The 19,808-nt window shown below is 36.6% G+C and overlaps 2 protein-coding genes across 4 annotated transcripts; one reads left to right on the top strand and one right to left on the bottom strand.

Annotated features, from left to right (window-relative positions):
* Positions 1-356: 356 nt before the first annotated feature.
* LOC139963734 (uncharacterized) lies at positions 357-12,345 on the top strand. 2 transcript variants are annotated; one of them, XM_071964849.1, is made up of 8 exons: positions 357-562; positions 1,571-1,923; positions 2,745-2,897; positions 3,263-3,357; positions 4,325-4,448; positions 5,465-5,626; positions 9,734-9,877; positions 10,345-12,345. In XM_071964849.1, exons 1-8 carry the CDS (start codon positions 526-528, stop codon positions 10,555-10,557), a joined length of 1,281 nt encoding a protein of 426 aa, XP_071820950.1. In that variant the 5' UTR covers positions 357-525; the 3' UTR covers positions 10,558-12,345. The 2 variants fall into 2 exon arrangements, with proteins under 2 accessions (XP_071820950.1, XP_071820944.1); XM_071964843.1 differs by having other exon boundaries at positions 365-577.
* LOC139963748 (serine/threonine-protein kinase 16-like) lies at positions 11,826-19,801 on the bottom strand. Of its 2 annotated transcripts, XM_071964871.1 has the most exons (8): positions 19,661-19,801; positions 18,628-18,850; positions 17,316-17,455; positions 16,578-16,698; positions 15,885-15,980; positions 15,288-15,412; positions 14,840-14,960; positions 11,826-14,632 (listed from the first exon to the last, which is right to left on the bottom strand). In XM_071964871.1, exons 1-8 carry the CDS (start codon positions 19,735-19,737, stop codon positions 14,627-14,629), a joined length of 909 nt encoding a protein of 302 aa, XP_071820972.1. In that variant the 5' UTR covers positions 19,738-19,801; the 3' UTR covers positions 11,826-14,626. The 2 variants fall into 2 exon arrangements, with proteins under 2 accessions (XP_071820972.1, XP_071820965.1); XM_071964864.1 differs by having other exon boundaries at positions 11,826-14,960.
* Positions 19,802-19,808: the final 7 nt, after the last annotated feature.

The raw sequence follows: 19,808 nt of genomic DNA, 5'->3' as shown, positions 1-19,808 counted from the left end.
AAATTATATTACATGAAAGAGCAACAACTCATCTCTCATATGGTGCAATTATTGGCATTTTACAGTATTCATAGCGTTAATTTTTATCGCTTTAAAACAGGTACGAAAAAGTAGCAGTCTTGTTATTGTCCGCTAATTTAGGCTGCCCTTAGTGGCTGCTGGGGATCCACTTTCCCGCCACAGCGTACCCAGCGCTCGTCACAGTGTACAAACATCAGTGGCCAACGGCGTGTAACGTTGATGTATACACTATTGGCTGCTGTTAGTGGCTGCTCTTAGTGGCTGCTACGTTCAAACAGGTCGCTTGATCAAGTGTAAACGATTATATCATCTGTGACCATTTTTGGTACTTTTGGCAGAATTGTTGTCTAGTTTTCATTGGCTAGTTTCGCAATCTTCACATGTGCATATAAAACATATTGTAATCGCGTGTGGCTGCGGAGACGTACACATGAAAACATTGACAGGCGAAATTTTCAACTCGTCTATTTGCTGTGTTGTAATATTTGTTATAAGTTGTGCAGAATGGGACGATCCAGTGGTACACGAGCCAGGAAAATTGGTAAAAGAGGAGCAGGTTTGTTGATTCGTTGAAACTTGAAAGTAAACACCATACAGTTTGCATACTCCTGTGCTAACTACATTGCTCGTGGAATAGGGCCAAATGTTATAGTATATCAAATATTAGTATTAAAGGCATTAACTAGCTGCCTTGCGCTGAGTTTATTATTTTAAGCATTGGCACTGTTTTGGATGACATTCGAAGAAAAGAATATTAAAAATTGACCTGCTGTTGCAATCATTATTTATCTGTGATACTTGAATTTTCACATCCAATTATCGGTAGGCCTATCTCTCAGTCTTAAAGGAATGTAGGCAGGCTAAGGCAAGTACAGTAATACTACTACTAGGTACTAGTAGTAGTACTACTGGGCTAGTAAGTAGTTTAGAGTTACCATTATGTTTGTTTCAAGAAGCAGTGCTGGCTTTTGGTCACAAACTCAACGACCAGTGCCAAAGGTTGTTGCAAAATTTCAGGGACATAACACACCCCTCCATGCAGGCTTGTATAGCGAAGTTACAAATCATGACTTACGTTGTTGTGCGACCTTACGACCTTTTTCTTCTGTATATTTTGGAAGGATTTAATTTTTAAATGTTTTCACTTACATATTTTATAAGTTACTAGATAATCATCAACATGTACAATGTAATATTCATATCATTCACAGTCAATTGAATGTTGCGACATTATGCAATGAAAGTTTAAAAACCTGATTACAAAAAAACAATGTGTCATTGCCCTAAGTTGTTGACATTTGAAAGTAGTCAAACTAAGAATTGGTCATGACAAAGAATATTTTATTATTTGTTCCCTTTATGTCATGTTTGTTAAACTAGTCAATAGTGAACTTATCAATTGAAGGTATTTTACTCACCTCATCATAGATAGATCATATGATAGATTTATCATTTAAGCCATAAAATTACATGATCTTGCAATATATCTTGTCTCAAATAAAGTTGAAGTCTCTTGTATGTGATCATGACTTACTTATCTATTCCACAGAGGCAAGACAAGAGAATGGGACTACAGATCCAGAAAGGAGGGCTGCTTTAGATGCAGCAATAAAGAGAAGAAAAGAAAAATTGGCTTTGAACAAACAGAAATCTGGAATGAATGGAAAGAATGGAAAGAAAGATGTCAAAGTTTCAAAGAAAGGAAAAAGGAATATCCAATCCTCTGTTAACACTGTTGATGAGTGCCTTGCCAAGGCACTGGAATCTATAGACACCTTTAATTTTGATCAAGCTAAGAAGTTTTGTAAGAAGGCAATAGAGTTGGATCCAAGAAATCTGAAGGCATTGGAGTTATATGGTGACATTCTGGCAGAGGAAGGAGAGATTGAGAAAGCAATGGAGATATCCTTTTCCAACTAATCCCACTTCCCCTACCCACCTCTCAAATTTAATCATCATTGAGCATATTGATTTGAGTCAAAATTCAAATTTACATTCTCTGTTTCAACTCAAATGAAAAGTGTCATTTTGATGATCTCTGGAACAAGTTACCAGATCACTTCCGAACATGCTCTAAACTTTCTACATTCAAAAGTCTACTTAAGACCCATCTTTTCAATTGTTCTTTTGTAAATTAATCTGCTTTCTTTGTAAAGCCCCTTGAGCAGTGACTTTTTTGGCGCTATATAAGTCTCATTTATTATGATTATTATCATTATAAAGTAAATAAAATGAATGATTTTTTTTCCAGATTACGTAGTTAATACACCTAGCTGTTTCGTTTCCACTTCTACCTAGTTAATATTGCTAGGATTGTTGTAAGACTTCAATTCCAGCACATTCAGGTGTGAGTTCCAATTGCATGTTTATTGCGTCCGCATATTAGTCTGACTGCTTACGTGCCCATGTCCCATTCCTGTTAGTTACATTGTTGCCAGATGACATTGATAATCTACAGGTGAATGTGAAATCTGAGTAATTTTGGAATGACTAGTAATACAAAGATATTAAAAGTAGTAATTTTCCTTTCTGGCTGTCAAAGACTGGTGGGAAGATAAAACTTTTCTTTTCAATAATAATTTAAAAAAAATAATCTGATGAATTGATTTACAGTATATTTAATAGTTTTAGTGGATTACTTACAGCTTCAACAGTGAAAATTTTCTGGAGAAATACCTCTTTCAAATTTGCATGGCTTCAAAATCCTTAATGTTCTTCTGCACTGCTTCAATAAAGCTATAGAGATTGAACCAAATGCTGGCTTTGCTAAATACATGTACTTGGGCCAACTGTCGGAAGGGTTGGAAGCAGTGAAACAGTATGAGAAAGGAGTGCACATAATGGAGGAAGAAAGAGATAAACACAACAAAATGCAGGTAAATGTCATATTACAATGCAACGTTTATACAATAGTAAAGTTAGTCATACCCGGCATCAAAAGTTTCAACCTGGCAATTAAACCATTGCCAAAATTTCAAAAAGTTGTGTTAGAACCTTTAAATGTATTTGTAGGAAAAAGAAGTATCTCAATGGCGAGTATTATTTGCAAGCTTTATTCTTGACACAAAATAGAATTAAAAGAAAGAGGAAATAGTCTTCTGCTATGTAAGTTGGAACGCTGAATTCTTTTCATAAATGAATTGTAAATGTGCAGCAAGGAAGTAGGTGACATGAAACCATGTACATGATGGCTGAATCATTGTTCGTCAAGGTCAACTTTATACATTCCTCTGTCTTTCAGGAAGATCAAGCATCAGGGGGAGATTGTCCTGTATCAAATATCGAAATATCCCAAGCGTATACATCCATCGCTGAAATATACTTGACAGATGCTTGGTAAGTGAAGAGGAAGTTATAATTATTAATACTGAGAGAACAAACTGCCCTATCTGCTGCACAAAGCCTGTGCAGGTAAATATGTAAAAGTTAGAGGTCTTGACATTTCGATCCTACCAGGATCTTTTCGGTGGCTAACCATTAGCCTCTGAAGAAGATCATGCTAGTATCAAAACTTCAGGCACTCTAACTTTTACATGAATATACACAATTATTAGTACTGGTAGATTTGGAAGCCTAATTTGTCAATTTCAAAAAAGACCCATTTCACTTACAGAATAGTCTGTAATACTCTTATGATAGATATCTCAGTAGAATAACTTTTAAATTTTTAGTCTGTGCAGTAAAGATTATTTGTCGGAATCTTTTCCCTCACAGCAGTAAATTTTTGTGTCTTTTTTTTGTATGCTTTAATGTATAATGTACTCACGTTCCAGCTAGTGTAAAGAGGCCATGGTGTAACTTTTCCTCAGTGAATTAATTGATTTTCAACAGCATACATAATCTACATTGACAGCATTTGGGTGTCAAGTTTGCAGTCTTTCTTCATGTCTTATGAAGAACTGTTAGCCAAAGTTAGCCTGCTGTCATACATAGTACAATGGAATAAATATTTGCCAATGATAAAATATGTGTTGGAAAACCAGTACAAAGAAACATGCTGCATATTCATTCATATACAGGATATTACAGTATGAAAGGATGCTGCAGCTTAGATTAGTGAACTCAGTGTAATAGGTATTGCTTACTATATATGATAAAAGTTTTGTTTCTTATATCACTCTCAACCCCATTGCCCCTTGCATCAAAACTGTGACCGAGTGATCGTGACGATGTTTCATGTCTAATGTACATCACAAATCCCTTGGAAAGGGAATAGATACTACACATGATCTTGGTACGCTAACTCAGTGTATACATAAGCGCTCTCATAATACCGCTAACAGTTTTGTTCCTTTCATCATAGTTTTGAAGACAATGCTGAACAAAGGTGTAAGGAATGTCTGGATCGTGCTGTGGAAGAAAATGTTAGGAATGCAGAGGCCCATCAGCTGATGGCTAGCTATTGGCTCAGTAAAGATGATCAGGAGGTAATTTATGCATGTGCAGGTTTATAACATTGGTTAATTGCAAACTATTTATAGATAAAGAAGTGGGTGTAATGTAGAATTTTTTTCAGAAGAAAATATCTTCACTTTTAATGCAAGTGATGTGGTTAAGGATCATAAAGTGAAACTGTTGTTGATTCTTATGTGGATGAAACTTTTAAATCAGTTTTGCTTAAACCAAAACTGGAAGGTTTGCAATTCTGATGTTAAAGATAAGGGCTTCTCAATTGGTGAAATGGGATGCTAATTAAATGCTGGTTAACAAAGACTGTTGGCCACTCTCTGTAAAATTCTTAGTTTCATTGACTGTTTATACTGGGAAGCATGCACTGTGTGCATCATGGCTGAACTTTTTGATTGGACAGTGGTCCAAGATGACTTATATATTTTTGTCACTGGGGCTTGAGGTGGTCCAATGCATAACCAGTGTATTTACAGTTGCATCAATATTAAATCATGCTTTCATCTACACATAATCTAATCAACCAACATTCATTCTGGATAACCTTAACAGCAAATCTAGATCATTCATGTGACTACTAGCAATTGTGATTACAAATTATTCCTACTCTTTAGAATAGTCTTCCATAGATTTCTAGTGGAAATCCTTTGCTCTGAGTACCTGAATAGTAGATGTAACGCATGGTGAATCCAGGATCTCGACAGAGGACTAGATGGGTATTGTTAGACATCAAAAGAATTCTACTGGGATAGTGGTGTGGAAAGAAAATATTTGATACAAGTATGCAGAATGAATTAAACACATGCAAAAGCATTCTGCGTTCCTGGGGTTTTTTTTGTTACCATGAACCTTGTAGTGGAAATAAATACAATTACAATTTTTTTTAGTGCTAATAAAAAATTCAGTGGCTTAAGGAGGATCCTAACTGGATCTGCCCCTGTAATGAAAAAGGTATACCTATAGTAGTGATGCATTTTGCAACTGTAAATCACTAAACGTGAGGCTACCATTATGCTCTTCTCTCCTGCATCACCAGAATGCTAAAGCTAGCATAGAGACCAGCTTATCTCTTTGGGTGAAGGAAGAGGAAGATGAGGAGACCAAAATGCCAAAAGATGAGGCAGAAGGCAAATATCCGATGACTTATCCATCTCGAATAGAATGTGCCAAGATATTAATAGAACTGGAAGAATATGATGTAAGTGTAACCACATCATTTCATTTTACCCTTAAATCAGCTTTACTATTTTTTTTATTTTATTTTAATAACAATGCTAAGACATATTTATCCCCCAACACCTGTGGTTTATTGGCTTGACTTGTCAAGTTTTATTTCAAATAATGTAGGAAAGTACAGGAAATTTTCTAATTTGTCTTTTACATGAATTTATAGTAACATCAAAAGTGTCTGTTGGGAATAAGGAGGGGAGGGGTATAATGTTATGTAATTTATAATCTTGCAATAATAGAGGATTTTTTTCCAATGTGTCTTTTACATGGGATGTAGATTAACATCAACCCTGTTTGTGGGATGGGGAGCGGGGGAGGTCAAATGTTTATAATTTAAAACCTGACAATAATAGAAGAGGATGTCTTACTTGCAATCTTATTGAGGAATGCTCGATCAATTTGGTAGAATTGGTGACAAAATGCAAAAAGACTGCAGTGACATCCTGTTATAGTAAAGCTGAAGTAGCAATGCTCTCAGTTAATACAGTGACTGCATTCCTGCCAAGAAAATTCTGGCTTTTTGGTTCCTTGCTTTAGCAAAAGGAACCTATGCAGTCAGGTTGGCGTGTGTGTGTGTGTATGTATGTATGTATGTATGTGTGTGTGTGTGTGTGTGTCTGTGACACTTGCTTGGGTACGCTCTATCTCAATAAGGGAATGTTGGATTGAGGCCAAACTTGGACTATAGATCCACCATATGGAGAAGGTGTGCCCTATTGTTTCTGGTGCCCACAAAGATCACCAAAGGTCAGTTATGGTCCAAAAACCGAAAATATTAAAACTGCAATAACTCCCAGTGCCAATGTGCGACAAGATTGATATTTTGAGACAAGTTGTGAACTGGTTAGGGGAGCATTTTCAAACTTAACGGTCATGTGATCCGAGGTCAACAAAGGTCAATTAATGATAAAAAACTAGTATTTTTGCGATAACTTGAGAACGAAATGTCCGTTAGGGTTGGGAGTTGCTTCAATGTAATCCAATTGTCGACCCGCACCTGGGTGACCCTTGACCTCAATTTGACCTTTGGTGACCTTTACGTGTTTTTGGGGATTTTTACAGTTTTGATGCTATTTTCAGATGTCAAAGGTACCTTCTGAACATAAATGTCAATAGGTTGACCCCGTGTGACCTTTATGTGCGAAGTTATATGGGGTCAAAGTTTTTCGGTCGGAGTTAGGATGGTTGTACAGACTTGTCGTTTTGTTTTTTGGAATCAGGAGATTAAACTACATTTGAAACCAAGGTCAAAAGGTCAAAGGTCACATTAGAAAAAATGTGCTTATTTTGGGAGGAAACAAGCAAAAAAGAAAATGTTTGGTTTTGATGCAAGATTTGGATACCAAAGGTACCTTCCGATCAAAAATGTCAATGGGTTGACACCCGTGTGACCTTCGTGTGCGAAGTTATACAAGGTCAAAGTTAATTTTCAGACATTTAATGCAATAACTCCCAGTTCCAAGGTGTGACGTGGTTGATATTTTTGGACAAGTTGCAAATGGTATAGGGGAATATTTTCAAAGTTAACGGTCATGTGATCCGAGGTCACCAAAGGTCAATTAATGTTAACAAACTAGTATTTTGGGAGGAGAAAATGGGCAAAGAAAAAACTGTTTGAATTTGTATAGTTTGATGCTCTATTTAGGTCTCACCGATCAAAAATGTCAATAAGTTGACCCAAGGTGACCTTTGTATGTTAAGTTATATGAGGTCAAAGTTAATTTTCAGACATTTAGTGTAATAACTCCCAGTGCCAAGGTATTACACGGTTGATATTTTGGGACAAGTTGCAAATGGTATAGGGGAATATTTTCAAACTTAACGGTCATGTGATCCGAGGTCACGAAAGGTCAATTAATGATAAAAAACTAGTATTTTTGCGATAACTTGAGAACAAATTGTCCGTTAGGGTTGGGAGTTGCTTCAATGTAATCCAATTGTCGACCCGCTTCTGGGTGACCGTTGACCTCAATTTGACCTCTGGTGACCTTTGGTGACCTTTTTGTGTTTTGTGGATTTTTACAGTTTCGATGCTATTTTCAGATGTTAAAGGTACCTTCTGATCATAAATGTCAATGGGTTGACCCCCGTGTGACCTTTGTGTGCGAAGTTATTTGAGGTCAAAGTTAATTTTCAGACATTTAATGCAATAACTCCCAGTTCCAAGGTGTGACGTGGTTGATATTTTTGGACAAGTTGCAAATGGTATAGGGGAATATTTTCAAAGTTAACGGTCATGTGATCCGAGGTCACCAAAGGTCAATTAATGTTAAAAAACTAGTATTTTGGGAGGAGAAAATGGGCAAAGAAAAAACTGTTTGAATTTGTATAGTTTGATGCTCTATTAAGGTCTCACCGATCAAAAATGTCAATAAGTTGACCCAAGGTGACCTTTGTATGTTAAGTTATATGAGGTCAAAGTTAATTTTCAGACATTTAGTGTAATAACTCCCAGTGCCAAGGTATTACACGGTTGATATTTTGGGACAAGTTGCAAATGGTATAGGGGAATATTTTCAAACTTAACGGTCATGTGATCCGAGGTCACTAAAGGTCAATTAATGATAAAAAACTAGTATTTTTGCGATAACTTGAGAAAAAATTGTCCGTTAGGGTTGGGAGTTGTTTCAATGTAATCCAATTGTCCACCCGCTTCTGGGTGACCCTTGACCTCAATTTGACCTCTGGTGACCTCTGGTGACCTTTTTGTGTTTTGTGGATTTTTACAGTTTCGATGCTATTTTCAGATGTTAAAGGTACCTTCTGATCATAAATGTCAATGGGTTGACCCCCGTGTGACCTTTGTGTGCGAAGTAATACGAGGTCAAAGTTAATTTTCAGACATTTAATGCAATAACTCCCAGTTCTAAGGTGTGACACGGTTGATATTTTTGGAGTAGTTGCAAATAGTATAGGGTAATATTTTCAAACTTAACGGTCATGTGATCCAAGGTCACCAAAGGTCAATTAATGATAAAAAACTAGTATTTTTGCGATAACTTGAGAACGAATTGTCAGTTAGGGTTGGGAGTTGCTTCTACGTAATCCAATTGTCCACCCACATCTGGGTGACCCTTGACCTCAATTTGACCTCTGGTGACCTTTTCGTGTTTTGGGGATTTTTACAGTTTCGATGCTATTTTCAGATGTTAAAGGTACCTTCTGATCATAAATGTCAATAGGTTGACCCCTGGATGAGCTTTATGTGTGAAGTTATAGGAGGTCAAAGTTAATTTTCAGACATTTCATGCAATAACTCCCAGTGCCAAGGTGTGACAAGGTTGATTTTTTTGGACAAGTTGCGAATGGTATAGGGGAATATTTTCAAACTTAGCGGTCATGTGGTCCAAGGTCACCAAAGGTCAGCTAATGTTAAAAAACTAGTTTTTTGGGGGGAGAAAATGGGCAAAGAAAACATGTTTGAATTTTTACAGTTTTGATGCTCCGTTTAGGTCTCACTGATCAAAAATGTCAATTGGTTGACCTAGGCTACGGGTGACCCTTGTGTGTGAAGTTATGTATACAAGTTCAAAGTTAATTTTTAGACATTTAATACAATTAAATCCCAATGCCAAGGTGTGACACGGTTGATAATTTGGGACAAGTTGTGAATGGGGTGGTGGAACATTTTCATACTTAAAGGTCATGTCATCTGTGGTCACCAATGTTATCATATCTGTTGACCCGCTTGTAGGTGACCTTATACTTCTTACATTTTCGACGCCATATTTAGATCTCAAAAGTGCCTTTTGATCAAAAATCCGATCACATTTTGTGATCACAAAAGTGTTGGCCATAGTGTTGGTTACTTTATGCGTACATGTAGGACCACAATTACTTGGACTATTTGAGCCCAATCTTGCTTGATAATATTATGTGTATTGTCATATACCCTAAGCAAGGAACCACAGTGCCCTTGGGCTCTTGTTTCTTCCCTACTTCTTTTAAGCTTGGCTTATCATTTCTCCGCCAGATTTGTTTCTATTGTTTATTGCACCAATGAAAAATTGTTATTTGTAATCCTTGTAGAACCTTTTGTTAACACATTTCATTTTATATTCAAATATTTCCACAGAAAGCAGAATCAGTTTTATGTGGCTTGCTGGAGGAGAGTGACCAAGTGGTACAAGTCTGGTATATGCTTGGACTTCTTCAAGTTCAAAGAAAAACCGAGGAAAGTAAACCATACGGCAGATATTATCTTAACAAGGCAAACAAGGTATGTAGGCCTTTTCATGCATATAATTTTTTTTATTATCAACTGCTATCAATGCAAGCACATATTGATTTTCCTCCCTACACACACACACACACACACACACATTTATAATAGGCCTGCTTTCAAGAGGAATTGTCAACACATTCTCATGAAATTGTGTGTGATGTGAATACCATCAATAGAGTCCTAAATTTGGACCATTGAAGACTTAAAAAGACTATAGAAAGTGTTATTATATCATATCCTGTCAGAAAGAGGTGTGCTATTAGCCTGTACTAGGGCAACTGATGTTAACAGTAAAGCCCCTATAGCACAATAACTGAAACTAAATGCCCAGTATTTAACCTATATATAAATAAACTGTATTGCAAAATTGCAGTTTACTCTGCAAATGACTTGCTGCAATATTATTTCTTTTGAGAGTATTTTACTACCACAATATCTACTTTACGATGTTTGTGAAACAGGTTTTTAAAGCCACAAGGTGTGGTGACAGACCTGTCCTGGAGCACATCGTTCAACTTTTGAAAGAATTAGGCCCAGGAGAGGGTGAAGAGGAAGGATGGTTGGAAAAATCCCAGATAGAGGAAGAAGACCTCAAGGAACTAGATGAAGAGGATGAGGAAGAAGATTCATCAGAGGAGGAGGAGGAAGAGGAGACGGAGGTCATGGAACCATGATAGTAAAAATGGTGGTACCTTGATAGAACACTAGCAATGATGTACAAGAAGTTATCAATCTTACTAGTTGTCGATCTCTTACCAGACCTAACTTAGTGTTGATTTCTATATAATCATTTGCTTTCTTGGGATGCCAGTCAGTTGTGACAGCACTTTGCAAACCATTTCACTGGGCTTCGGACTCGATGCAAAGCAGCAGGGAAGGGTTTTCTAGAGAAATTTGCAATTGGTATATGAAGTATCGGTAAAATCATAAACTGAAAGCTGACCGAGGTTTAAGAAGTAGTGATATGGTCTTTCTAAATGCAAGTATGCAATACAGAGAGTCGTACAGCTATGTATGTCAGTGTCTGTTCAACTTGACACTGTTTATCTCCTACCTCTCCTCGTCCCCTGTTGGTTTCCTTCTTTCTTCTCTCCATCCCTTGTCTACTAACCCCCTTTCATCCATCTCTTTGTGTTCACCATGCTCATTAACCTGTCTGTATTTTGTACGTGTTTTGTCCCTTCTGTTACTGTTACATGTCATTTAGCCTGCTAGGATCGAAACGTCAGGCCAACTTACTTTTACACAACTTGACACTTATAAGTTTTAAGTCTGCGAGTGTTTAAGGTGTCTTGAACACTTAAGGTATTTTAATAGTTACAATCCCATGTGCGATTGTCATCTCAATTCCTTCTGTTTTTCTTTTCTTTTTGATTTTAATATCATACCAATCTTCTTCATTGAAGATTTTTTTTGAAACATTCAAAATGGAATTAGAATAATATGGCACAAAAATATTTTAGGAGTTATTCAATTTCTCATAGATGAAATCACTCAAGAATGCCTGAATTTGGTGGGTGTTGTAATTTATCTATTGTTCTGATCTTTTGTTGATTCTTGTTCTTTTACATACAAAAAAGGAGAATATTATTTATCAGCAATGCTAAATAAATGGTGAAAATTGAAGAAAACCAAATGGTAAAGTATCTTCATCTCACAACAGCTTTTTTTGTAAGGTAGATAACCAAAAGGGGGGAGGTCCACCCACCCATTTTTGTTATGAAAATAAGCAAAAAGTTGAGGGGGTCCACCCATCACCAAGGTGGATTTCTTTTAAATTTGTAGCTTTCTAGTGGTGTACATACATCTCCATGGGTAATGCTACTGATTATTGAGTTGTGTGTAGAGAATTTGTCAGGAAATACTTGTACACACTCCAGAATTGGAATGGAAATAAAATCTTGAAGGTGAATAAATGGAAAAAAAAAACAGAGAGACAAACTTTCATTTATCTGGTCAATATATTAAACATTTCATGTTGGAAGATGGCATTTCTTAAAAGCTGCATTTTGCATTAACCTCACAATCTATTAACTATATCTAGTAACAAACCTGACAGTCAAAGAAAGGAAAGCCTATTACACCAGGAGCATTGAAATCAGGCAAATACAGTAGTTCAGTTAGTTTGCAAATGAAAAAAAAATAAAACAATACATTCAAATTTTGGGACACATTTTTTTTTGTATTGGATCTATGTGAAGCGACCGATAGTAGCGATTAGATAGATCGCTTAGTTAGAATGAAGGGGATCCGATTATAAATAATAAAAGATTTAGTTAAATTGATGCATAATTTATAACCCAATGCAATATGCAGCTTTGAATCATTTATATTATATTTGTAACATGTGGCAGATTACTAGTATAACATCAACACATCTTTAATTGAGTTGTCTCTTCTATGAAAGGGAATATAACATTTCAATTGGAATTTAAATTGAAAATAAACAATAAATACATGAATATAGTTTTCTATTGTGTTTCTCGGAAAAGCATGCTTTCTTTGCTACACCTATGTGGCATAAGTGGGGCTTTGGGGGGTTTCTCTTTGATAATAGCATGTTATATGTTGCCATTGATCTACAAAGATATATGTGAAACACAAATGTATCAATAAAGACCTAAAAGATTTCTCTAATTGCAACTGTACATATTTGTGTCACCTGTCCAAACGCCCGGCATAAAAAAAACCAGCATTTATTTAGCAAATCTGTGCATACTGCACAATATACAACCATGATGGTTTACTGTTACCACTGTCCTGTTCAAGGAATATACATGAAATCCAATTCAAGAGTTCATATCATCAAGAATATGTTACATTGTATTGTTATATTTGTAAGATCTGATGAAAGATCTTAAATAAACACAGAATAAAAGATATTGGAAAACTAACATACCAATGTCAAAGTTAGTAAGGATAAAAAAGATGAAAAGCAAATATAGGAGGAGGGACTACTCATAAACAAAGGGTTCTCATAGCTTGACTCACTCTGGTTTTCACATTTTAGTACACATTAGCTATGGAGAAATAGCTTGTGAAGTTTCTTTGAAGTTGGAGATTAAGGCATTGAAGACTCGCCCCAAACCGTGTGCGGCCATCTGAAAAAGTTAACTTTTTGTTGCTTGCAAGTGACGCTTTGTTCGTGTCGCTACAAAATGCAGACAGTAATGAAACGTGATACCTAAATTGTTATCTTTAGCTTACTGTGCTGTGGGTATTGACCGTAGCTGTATGTACTGACTATACACTAGTGTCTAATTACCGACGGTAGCAAGCTGTGTGTGTATTTTCTGGGATCGATGGTTGTGTTTAAAACTTCTGTTACACCTCATTCGAAACTAGGTCAAATTACTGGCATTAGACGTTTCTTTTGCACAAGTCTTCACACCCTTTAAGAGAGATGCAAAATGAACAAGGTGAAGGTGTTTAGTTTACTCTTGTATCCCTAAATAAATTACCTTTAGCAAAATTATTTGGTTATATTACACAGAAAACTACTCAATGCAGCACAAGGATTGAGTAATCTTTGGTCATATAACCTGCACCTTATAAATTTTTTTGCCTGAAAAAAACCTTTTTGCAATTTCTTTAATATCTCTAACTTTAGATTTCCAAACTTGTATGTTAGACAAAAGAAATTGCACATTTTTTGTAGATACGATAGCACATACATTTCTGACCAACAATTGCACCTAAATAAACCAATATTAAAAACTATCCCATAAACACGAGTATTCCCAACAAGATTGTGACATTCAAAACCACAACAACAACACAGAACTTTAAGGTATTACATTTACTTACAAATACTCCCGGCTTATTCTAAATGAGTATGAAATTGATACAACAATGCTTGCAAATGCTACTCATTTATTCTATTTATGGAAACTGAAATTATCCAAAGCCCCCAAACACCCCCACCTCCCCCTCACTCCCCTTTAAAAGTTCCAATTACAGACTGGATTGACAAGTGGAGAAAGCAAGAATACATGTGAAACACCCAAAATTCACATTATGAGCTACAGCACAACAATTCACTTGGGGCAGGGGGGGTGGGTGGCCAAGGATTGGACAATGCCCATAAAGTGAGCAACTGCCAGATCACAATAATGCATAATAAGATTCATTTCCCAAAGCTTGATCACATTTGATTAATCTTCTGGGTGGTCCTTTTCAAAGGCTTCAAGGCACATCCCCCCACCACACCCCCGCCTCCCATCTACACTCGGCGTTACGCCAATGAGTCCGAGCACTGCAGGTATACACCTTCAAGATAATGCTTTTATTACCTGGTTGACACAATGCATGCATTATTATACTAACTGGCCATCTTCCAGTGCTGCAGTTCTGTCAAATTGCCATCTTTCAAGAATTGATGCTGTTCTCTGACCTAGCCTCTGAAATCTGACATGACTTTGAGAAGTCAGTTCTTGACAAGTTGTTACACACACACTGATATGCGGGTGGAATTGCTTGTCTCAAATGAACAAGTCTGCCAATTCCACTTTAGCTATTGCAACCATATTTAACTTAAATGTACATGTGTCTTGGCTGTACTGCTTAATGTTATCATCATTCATGTGTCTTCTTTTTTCCATTCTGTGGATCTATTGCATGGTACTCAACTAGACCTGGTTATGGTACTCCACTAGAACTGGTTTTGGTACTGAACGAGCCCTGGTTATGGTGCTCCACTAGACCTGGTTTTGGTACTGAACTAGCCCTGGTTATGGTACTCCACTAGACCTAGTTATGGTACTCCACGAGACCTGGTTATGGTACTACACGAGACCTGGTTATGGTACTCCATGAGACCTGGTTATTGTACTCCACGAGACCTGGTTATGGTACTCCATGAGACCTGGTTATGGTACTCCACTAGACCTGGTTATGGTACTCCACAAGACCTGGTAATGGTACTCCACTAGACCTAGCTATGGTACTCCACTAGACCTGGTTTTGAAGATCCCTGTCTATTGTAGATAGCTTGTCCATTACCCAGTCTATGTTGGGCCTTTCTAATGCTTCCACTGTTAGCATAGAGTCCACCAATTCCTTGAGACCTGCAGAATACCTAAAAAGATAGATAAAGCAATGACAGTAAGTGTCACAGCCATGGGGCACAATATTCAGAATTAGCCACCAACTTACCAACTCATCCACCTACATCTCCCCCCCCCCCCCACCACACCCAACTTTAATGTATTTACCTACAGGTCCTACACAGGCTTTTTGCAGTACTGTAGATAAGAAATTTGTTTAACAGTTTTTTTTTTCTATCATTAACATGCAAACAAGTGTAATTCCATACATTAAGCAAGGAGAAAATTCAAATTTACAAATAAAGCTGAACAAATAAACAAATGTGTGTCATTTTGGACATGTCATATAATATACAAACCTAGAATTTTCCGGGAATTTGTAATTTCGTCCTAAAACGGCAAGATGTAGGCTGTCTCCTCTTTGATAGACTGGTTCAAAAGGTGATTGTAGGAATGCCATGTTATAGAAGACACATCCTAAAGACTGAAAGATACAAACAGGCGATATTGAACAAGATCATATCATTGCACATCTCCAAATGTGAAAGGAACTCCACTGTCATTCAACTGTGAGAGTTAACAGAATACGTAACAGTGTAAATGTTGGGATGAAAAAACTAACAAAATCAAATCAATGTCATAAAATAATAAATCATCTCATCAACTTAGACTTTCAACTGCCCATCTAAGACCTGCATGATTCAGTTATTCTGGACCAGTTGCATAAACATAATTTGTGTGTGTGTGTGTGTGTGTGAGGGAGGTGCAAGAGGTCCCACAGGGGTGAACTATTAATTCTGACCTTGTAGTTAACCTTGCACATTAAACTCTGCTATACCCTCTTATGGGGTTAAAAACTGACATTGAGCTAAAACGAACATCCAAAATATGAAACCGAGTCTATCCTTATAACTTTAAGGATTTGTTCTACAATAAACAGTACATAAATCACTTACCCATATATCAACTTTCTCATCTATAGTACAGTGACTGTCGACGTGGAAGAGTTCAGGAGCACGGAAGAGCATGCTGCATTTCTCTGCTGCTACATCCTACCATACGAATTAAAGAGACATGTATGATTAGAATAGTAAAAACCTGTATTATCCAGACCTGTCTTTGGATCCCAAATTCAACCACACCTCTCAAAAAGATCTTTCCCTACAGTCCAGTACTTCAAAATTACATTTAACAAAATACAACATCTTTTGCCACCAAAACTAAAAAGCACATTTTGGAAAGTTTCTCCACTCTATATTTCAAATTGCAATGTAGAAACGAGACTAAATACGAGTATAGGAAAATTTACTTGCGAGGTTTTTCCGTATTTATATAACCTCCTTTCGCAACCATTAATTCAGTTTTTACTGTACAAGGGAATATCATACAATGGAAAAATTCTCACTACAGTAATACCAGACCATAAAGGTCATTTGAAATTAACTTTTAATGTTGTCTTCAAAAACTTTGCAAACTGGTGAAGGGCAAGATTCATGGTGACTATGACAAGCACATGAAATCCTAAGTATTGAATCAGTTAAGTGATGGATTCCATTTGATTCATTCAAACAAAAATTTGTGTTTTAACTTAAACATTAATTCACTGAATTATTTACATTACAATGAATTATTCGTGAAGTGAACTTTACCTGAAGAGCGACTGCTTGAGAGCGTCCCTTAATCTCTTCGGGGCCTTGTGACATCGATCCAAAGTCCATGATGATGGGGTTGTCGTCATCAGCTAGCATCACATTACCAGGCTTTAGATCCCTATGAAGAGTAGATAGGTACATTGGTACCGTATTTTACATTTTATTATAGATCTGAAACTGGCAATATTTTGTGATCTTAATTGGTTTCTAGTCATAAAAATTGGAATTATAAACACTTCTTTATGATAACGATCCAACCAAGAGCTCATGCTTCTAACAAGTTATACTTTAACTACACCAAAACTTTATCCTAAAACCACTGATGAAAGACTGTGAATGAATACAAACATAGACCAAATAATATCAAATCTGACATGAAGAGAGAAGATCCAGTAAAACGCTACCAGTGCACTTTTCACAAGAGTTTGTTTGATATTTTGACATGGTATGTTTCATTTTAAAGAGTTACACTCCATGCTTCCACCGAATATTGCATGCTGAGGAGAGAAAGTCGACTACTGATCACAAATCAAGGTTTTTTAAAAGCGATGCTTCTTCATCTGTGATCAATATCTGAGGATGTCCTGAGTTTGTGACTTCACATTACAAAACCATTAAAGCATTATTTGGCAACATCTTCTATTCTTACTTGTACTGTTCAAGGTGAACTTTGAACATGGAGAGGACAACATTCATCGGTGTTCAATAACAGTACAAGACACAACTGAACTTTACCTGTGAGCAACCGGTGGGTCTGTATGGTGTAGGGCGTGTACTCCTTCACATATACCTCTAATTAATTTCCATAATCTCTCTTCTGAAAGATGCTCACTCCTCGCTGAGAGTTTGTCTAACTCATCTTGCAAGGTTCCTCTCTGAGGAAGGAATGTGAAAGTTTTAAGTCATGGCCTCAGAGTTCCAGACAGCATCTTGGCAGCAATCAAGCATTATTAAAGAAATTTAAAACAAATTGGCATTTTTATTTTATTGAGACAAATTTATGGATATTTAATATTAAGCTCCTGCGGAATGAATGGGATTATCTATCCTGGATGTAAATGGAAATCCCAGTGGCTGAAATAGATTGCTTAATAAAAGTGCTGGAATATTTCTTCATCTTTAGATCATAGCAACATGCTCATAGCATTTGTAATGACACAGATATGTTGTTTTCAAATCTGGTAGTATTTTGTGAATGCATCTGGAAACAACAGTGAGAATGCTTTCATCATGGTGATTCAGCAGGGAAAAAAGCTTTTTGTTTTCTTAATAATATTCCTTTAGAACTCACATTCACAGAGGAAATATTGTTTCTACAAAAAAGTTGAATTTTGTGAAATTCTAAATACAGAGAACATCGACAGCTAAGCAAACAAACCAAAAATATCACACTTCCCATGATTATAGTAGGGAAGTACAACCTTTGAAAACATCTACCATAGGGTTAACCCTAGTCTATCCCTAATCTATCACAGACCACCTACTGTACTGTGATCCAATCAGGCGTGTAGGGAGGGGCGAACCTGTAGGCAAACTATTAGAGCCGTAGATTCCGCACTGGAAACTATCTAAGCGTAGCACCACCATGGTTGGCGCGAAGCGTACAAGAAAATGGTGGCCGAACAGTGTAAGTGCATCTAAGCATTTTCTATTTTGAAATTACTAGCGATATCATAAAAACATACACAAAAAAATTTGCTCAAGGGGGGGGTGGTCGCCCCTTTGCCCCCCCCCCTTTCGCTACGCGCCTGGATCCAATCCTTGGAAGAATCAAGGGTTTAGCCAGTCAAAATAGGTTTACATTCTACCAACATTGAGTTAAAAACAAGCTATTGAGATGAGGTTTTCAGCTGACTATGGAATATTTTATTTTCTAGACCTATACATGTCACATTGTCTGCAACAGGAAGGCCACTTTAAATTGTTATCAAATTAAGGCTCTATATTGTTGCCTCTGTAGATCATCGTCCACCGCTAACATTATCTAGGACTTGTTACAGTAGGTTAACTCATATTATTAGAAACATCAAGCCCTCAAACCCAATACCTTTAAATATGGCAAAATCAGCAACACTTCTGAATCTTCCCCTGAAGCTGTCTGTTTGCACCAAGCTTCTAATGAAATTAGGTTTGGGCTATTAAATAACTGATGAAATTTAGCTTCTTCCTCAGCAGCCTTTTCTTCTGGAATTGAATGACACTGAATTCTTTTTAAAGCAAACTTTTTTCCTGTACTGCTCTCTTCCACCTGATCAACATAGCTAAATCCTCTATGGGAAGAGAGAAAAGAGAGAAAAAAAACTGGTAACAAACTACATGTCTACTGCAAAAGCCTGTGTAGGTAAATTTATAAGTTAGGAGGCCTGAAGTTTTGATCTTAGCAGGATCTTCTTCAAAATCAAACTTTAAACGAGGTGTGACAGGAGAAAATCTCCTGATCAAGCTGTGCGTACACAGCTTTTGCAGGATAACTGAATCAAAAACAGACCAAGGACACATTTAAACTTGACACATGATAGACAACTAAATGAACAATGAGTGGAGTAAAATAGACAGAACAAAGGAGGTGAAACGACTAGGACTTAGGAGATGAAATAGCTTTGGAGATGAACTCTGCAGATGGGTGTACAAATTTAGTAAGTAGATGAATGGGGGATGAATAAGTATCAATACCAAAAAACTTATTAATTTTTAATATATAATTCTTTGAAATTAATTACAAATAAAAAGGAAACTTTGGAGTTATAATGACTTCCAATGTTTTTTATAGATCAAATCCCTTCTTTCCCAATTGGATTCTTCCATAAATTTTTAACTGCCATTAAAGTGTCGTTCTCAATCTAATATGAGAATGACGAACACCTGACTTCTGTAATTGGGTTAAATGCTCTTACTAGGCCTAACATTAATTCATTATATAAAATAAGTAGACTAGCCTATATTAACTAAGTAAATGATATTGTAACGTGTCGTTCATAAATTGAGAATGACAAGTAAATTTGTTGATTTCAAAATCTTTGACAAGTAAATGAAAGACTCCGACCAGGGAAAGATGGAACTTGATCTGTTTTATATCTTACCCTTCACCAAGGCGTTTTATGACATAAAATCTTCTACCATCGATTGTTATTTTCTCTCTCGTGCAACTAGCCCCCATAATATTGCATAACAACACTAAAGTTAAGCCTCGCCTACCCTAAGCTAAAGACAGACCTATAACAAATAACA

The sequence above is a fragment of the Apostichopus japonicus genome, chromosome 3 (assembly GCF_037975245.1).
Source record: "Apostichopus japonicus isolate 1M-3 chromosome 3, ASM3797524v1, whole genome shotgun sequence".
Classification (NCBI taxonomy): domain Eukaryota; kingdom Metazoa; phylum Echinodermata; class Holothuroidea; order Aspidochirotida; family Stichopodidae; genus Apostichopus; species Apostichopus japonicus.
The sequence above is the reverse complement of the archived record's forward strand: the minus strand, read 5'-3'. Positions and strand labels throughout refer to the sequence as shown.

What these genes read in the sequence shown, in the direction of transcription:
- LOC139963748 (XM_071964864.1), bottom strand. Translation starts at nt 19,737, where the DNA reads ATGGGGGCTAGTTGCACGAGAGAGAAAATAACAATCGATGGTAGAAGA. An exon ending in TGATTTTGCCATATTTAAAG is followed by an intron (nt 17,456 to 18,627) that starts GTATTGGGTTTG and finishes TTCCTTCCTCAG; the next exon opens with AGAGGAACCTTGCAAGATGA. An exon ending in AAATTCCCGGAAAATTCTAG is followed by an intron (nt 14,961 to 15,287) that starts GTTTGTATATTA and finishes CTATCTTTTTAG; the next exon opens with GTATTCTGCAGGTCTCAAGG.
- LOC139963734 (XM_071964843.1), top strand. Translation starts at nt 526, where the DNA reads ATGGGACGATCCAGTGGTACACGAGCCAGGAAAATTGGTAAAAGAGGA. An exon ending in ATATACTTGACAGATGCTTG is followed by an intron (nt 3,358 to 4,324) that starts GTAAGTGAAGAG and finishes CTTTCATCATAG; the next exon opens with TTTTGAAGACAATGCTGAAC. An exon ending in ATCTTAACAAGGCAAACAAG is followed by an intron (nt 9,878 to 10,344) that starts GTATGTAGGCCT and finishes TTTGTGAAACAG; the next exon opens with GTTTTTAAAGCCACAAGGTG.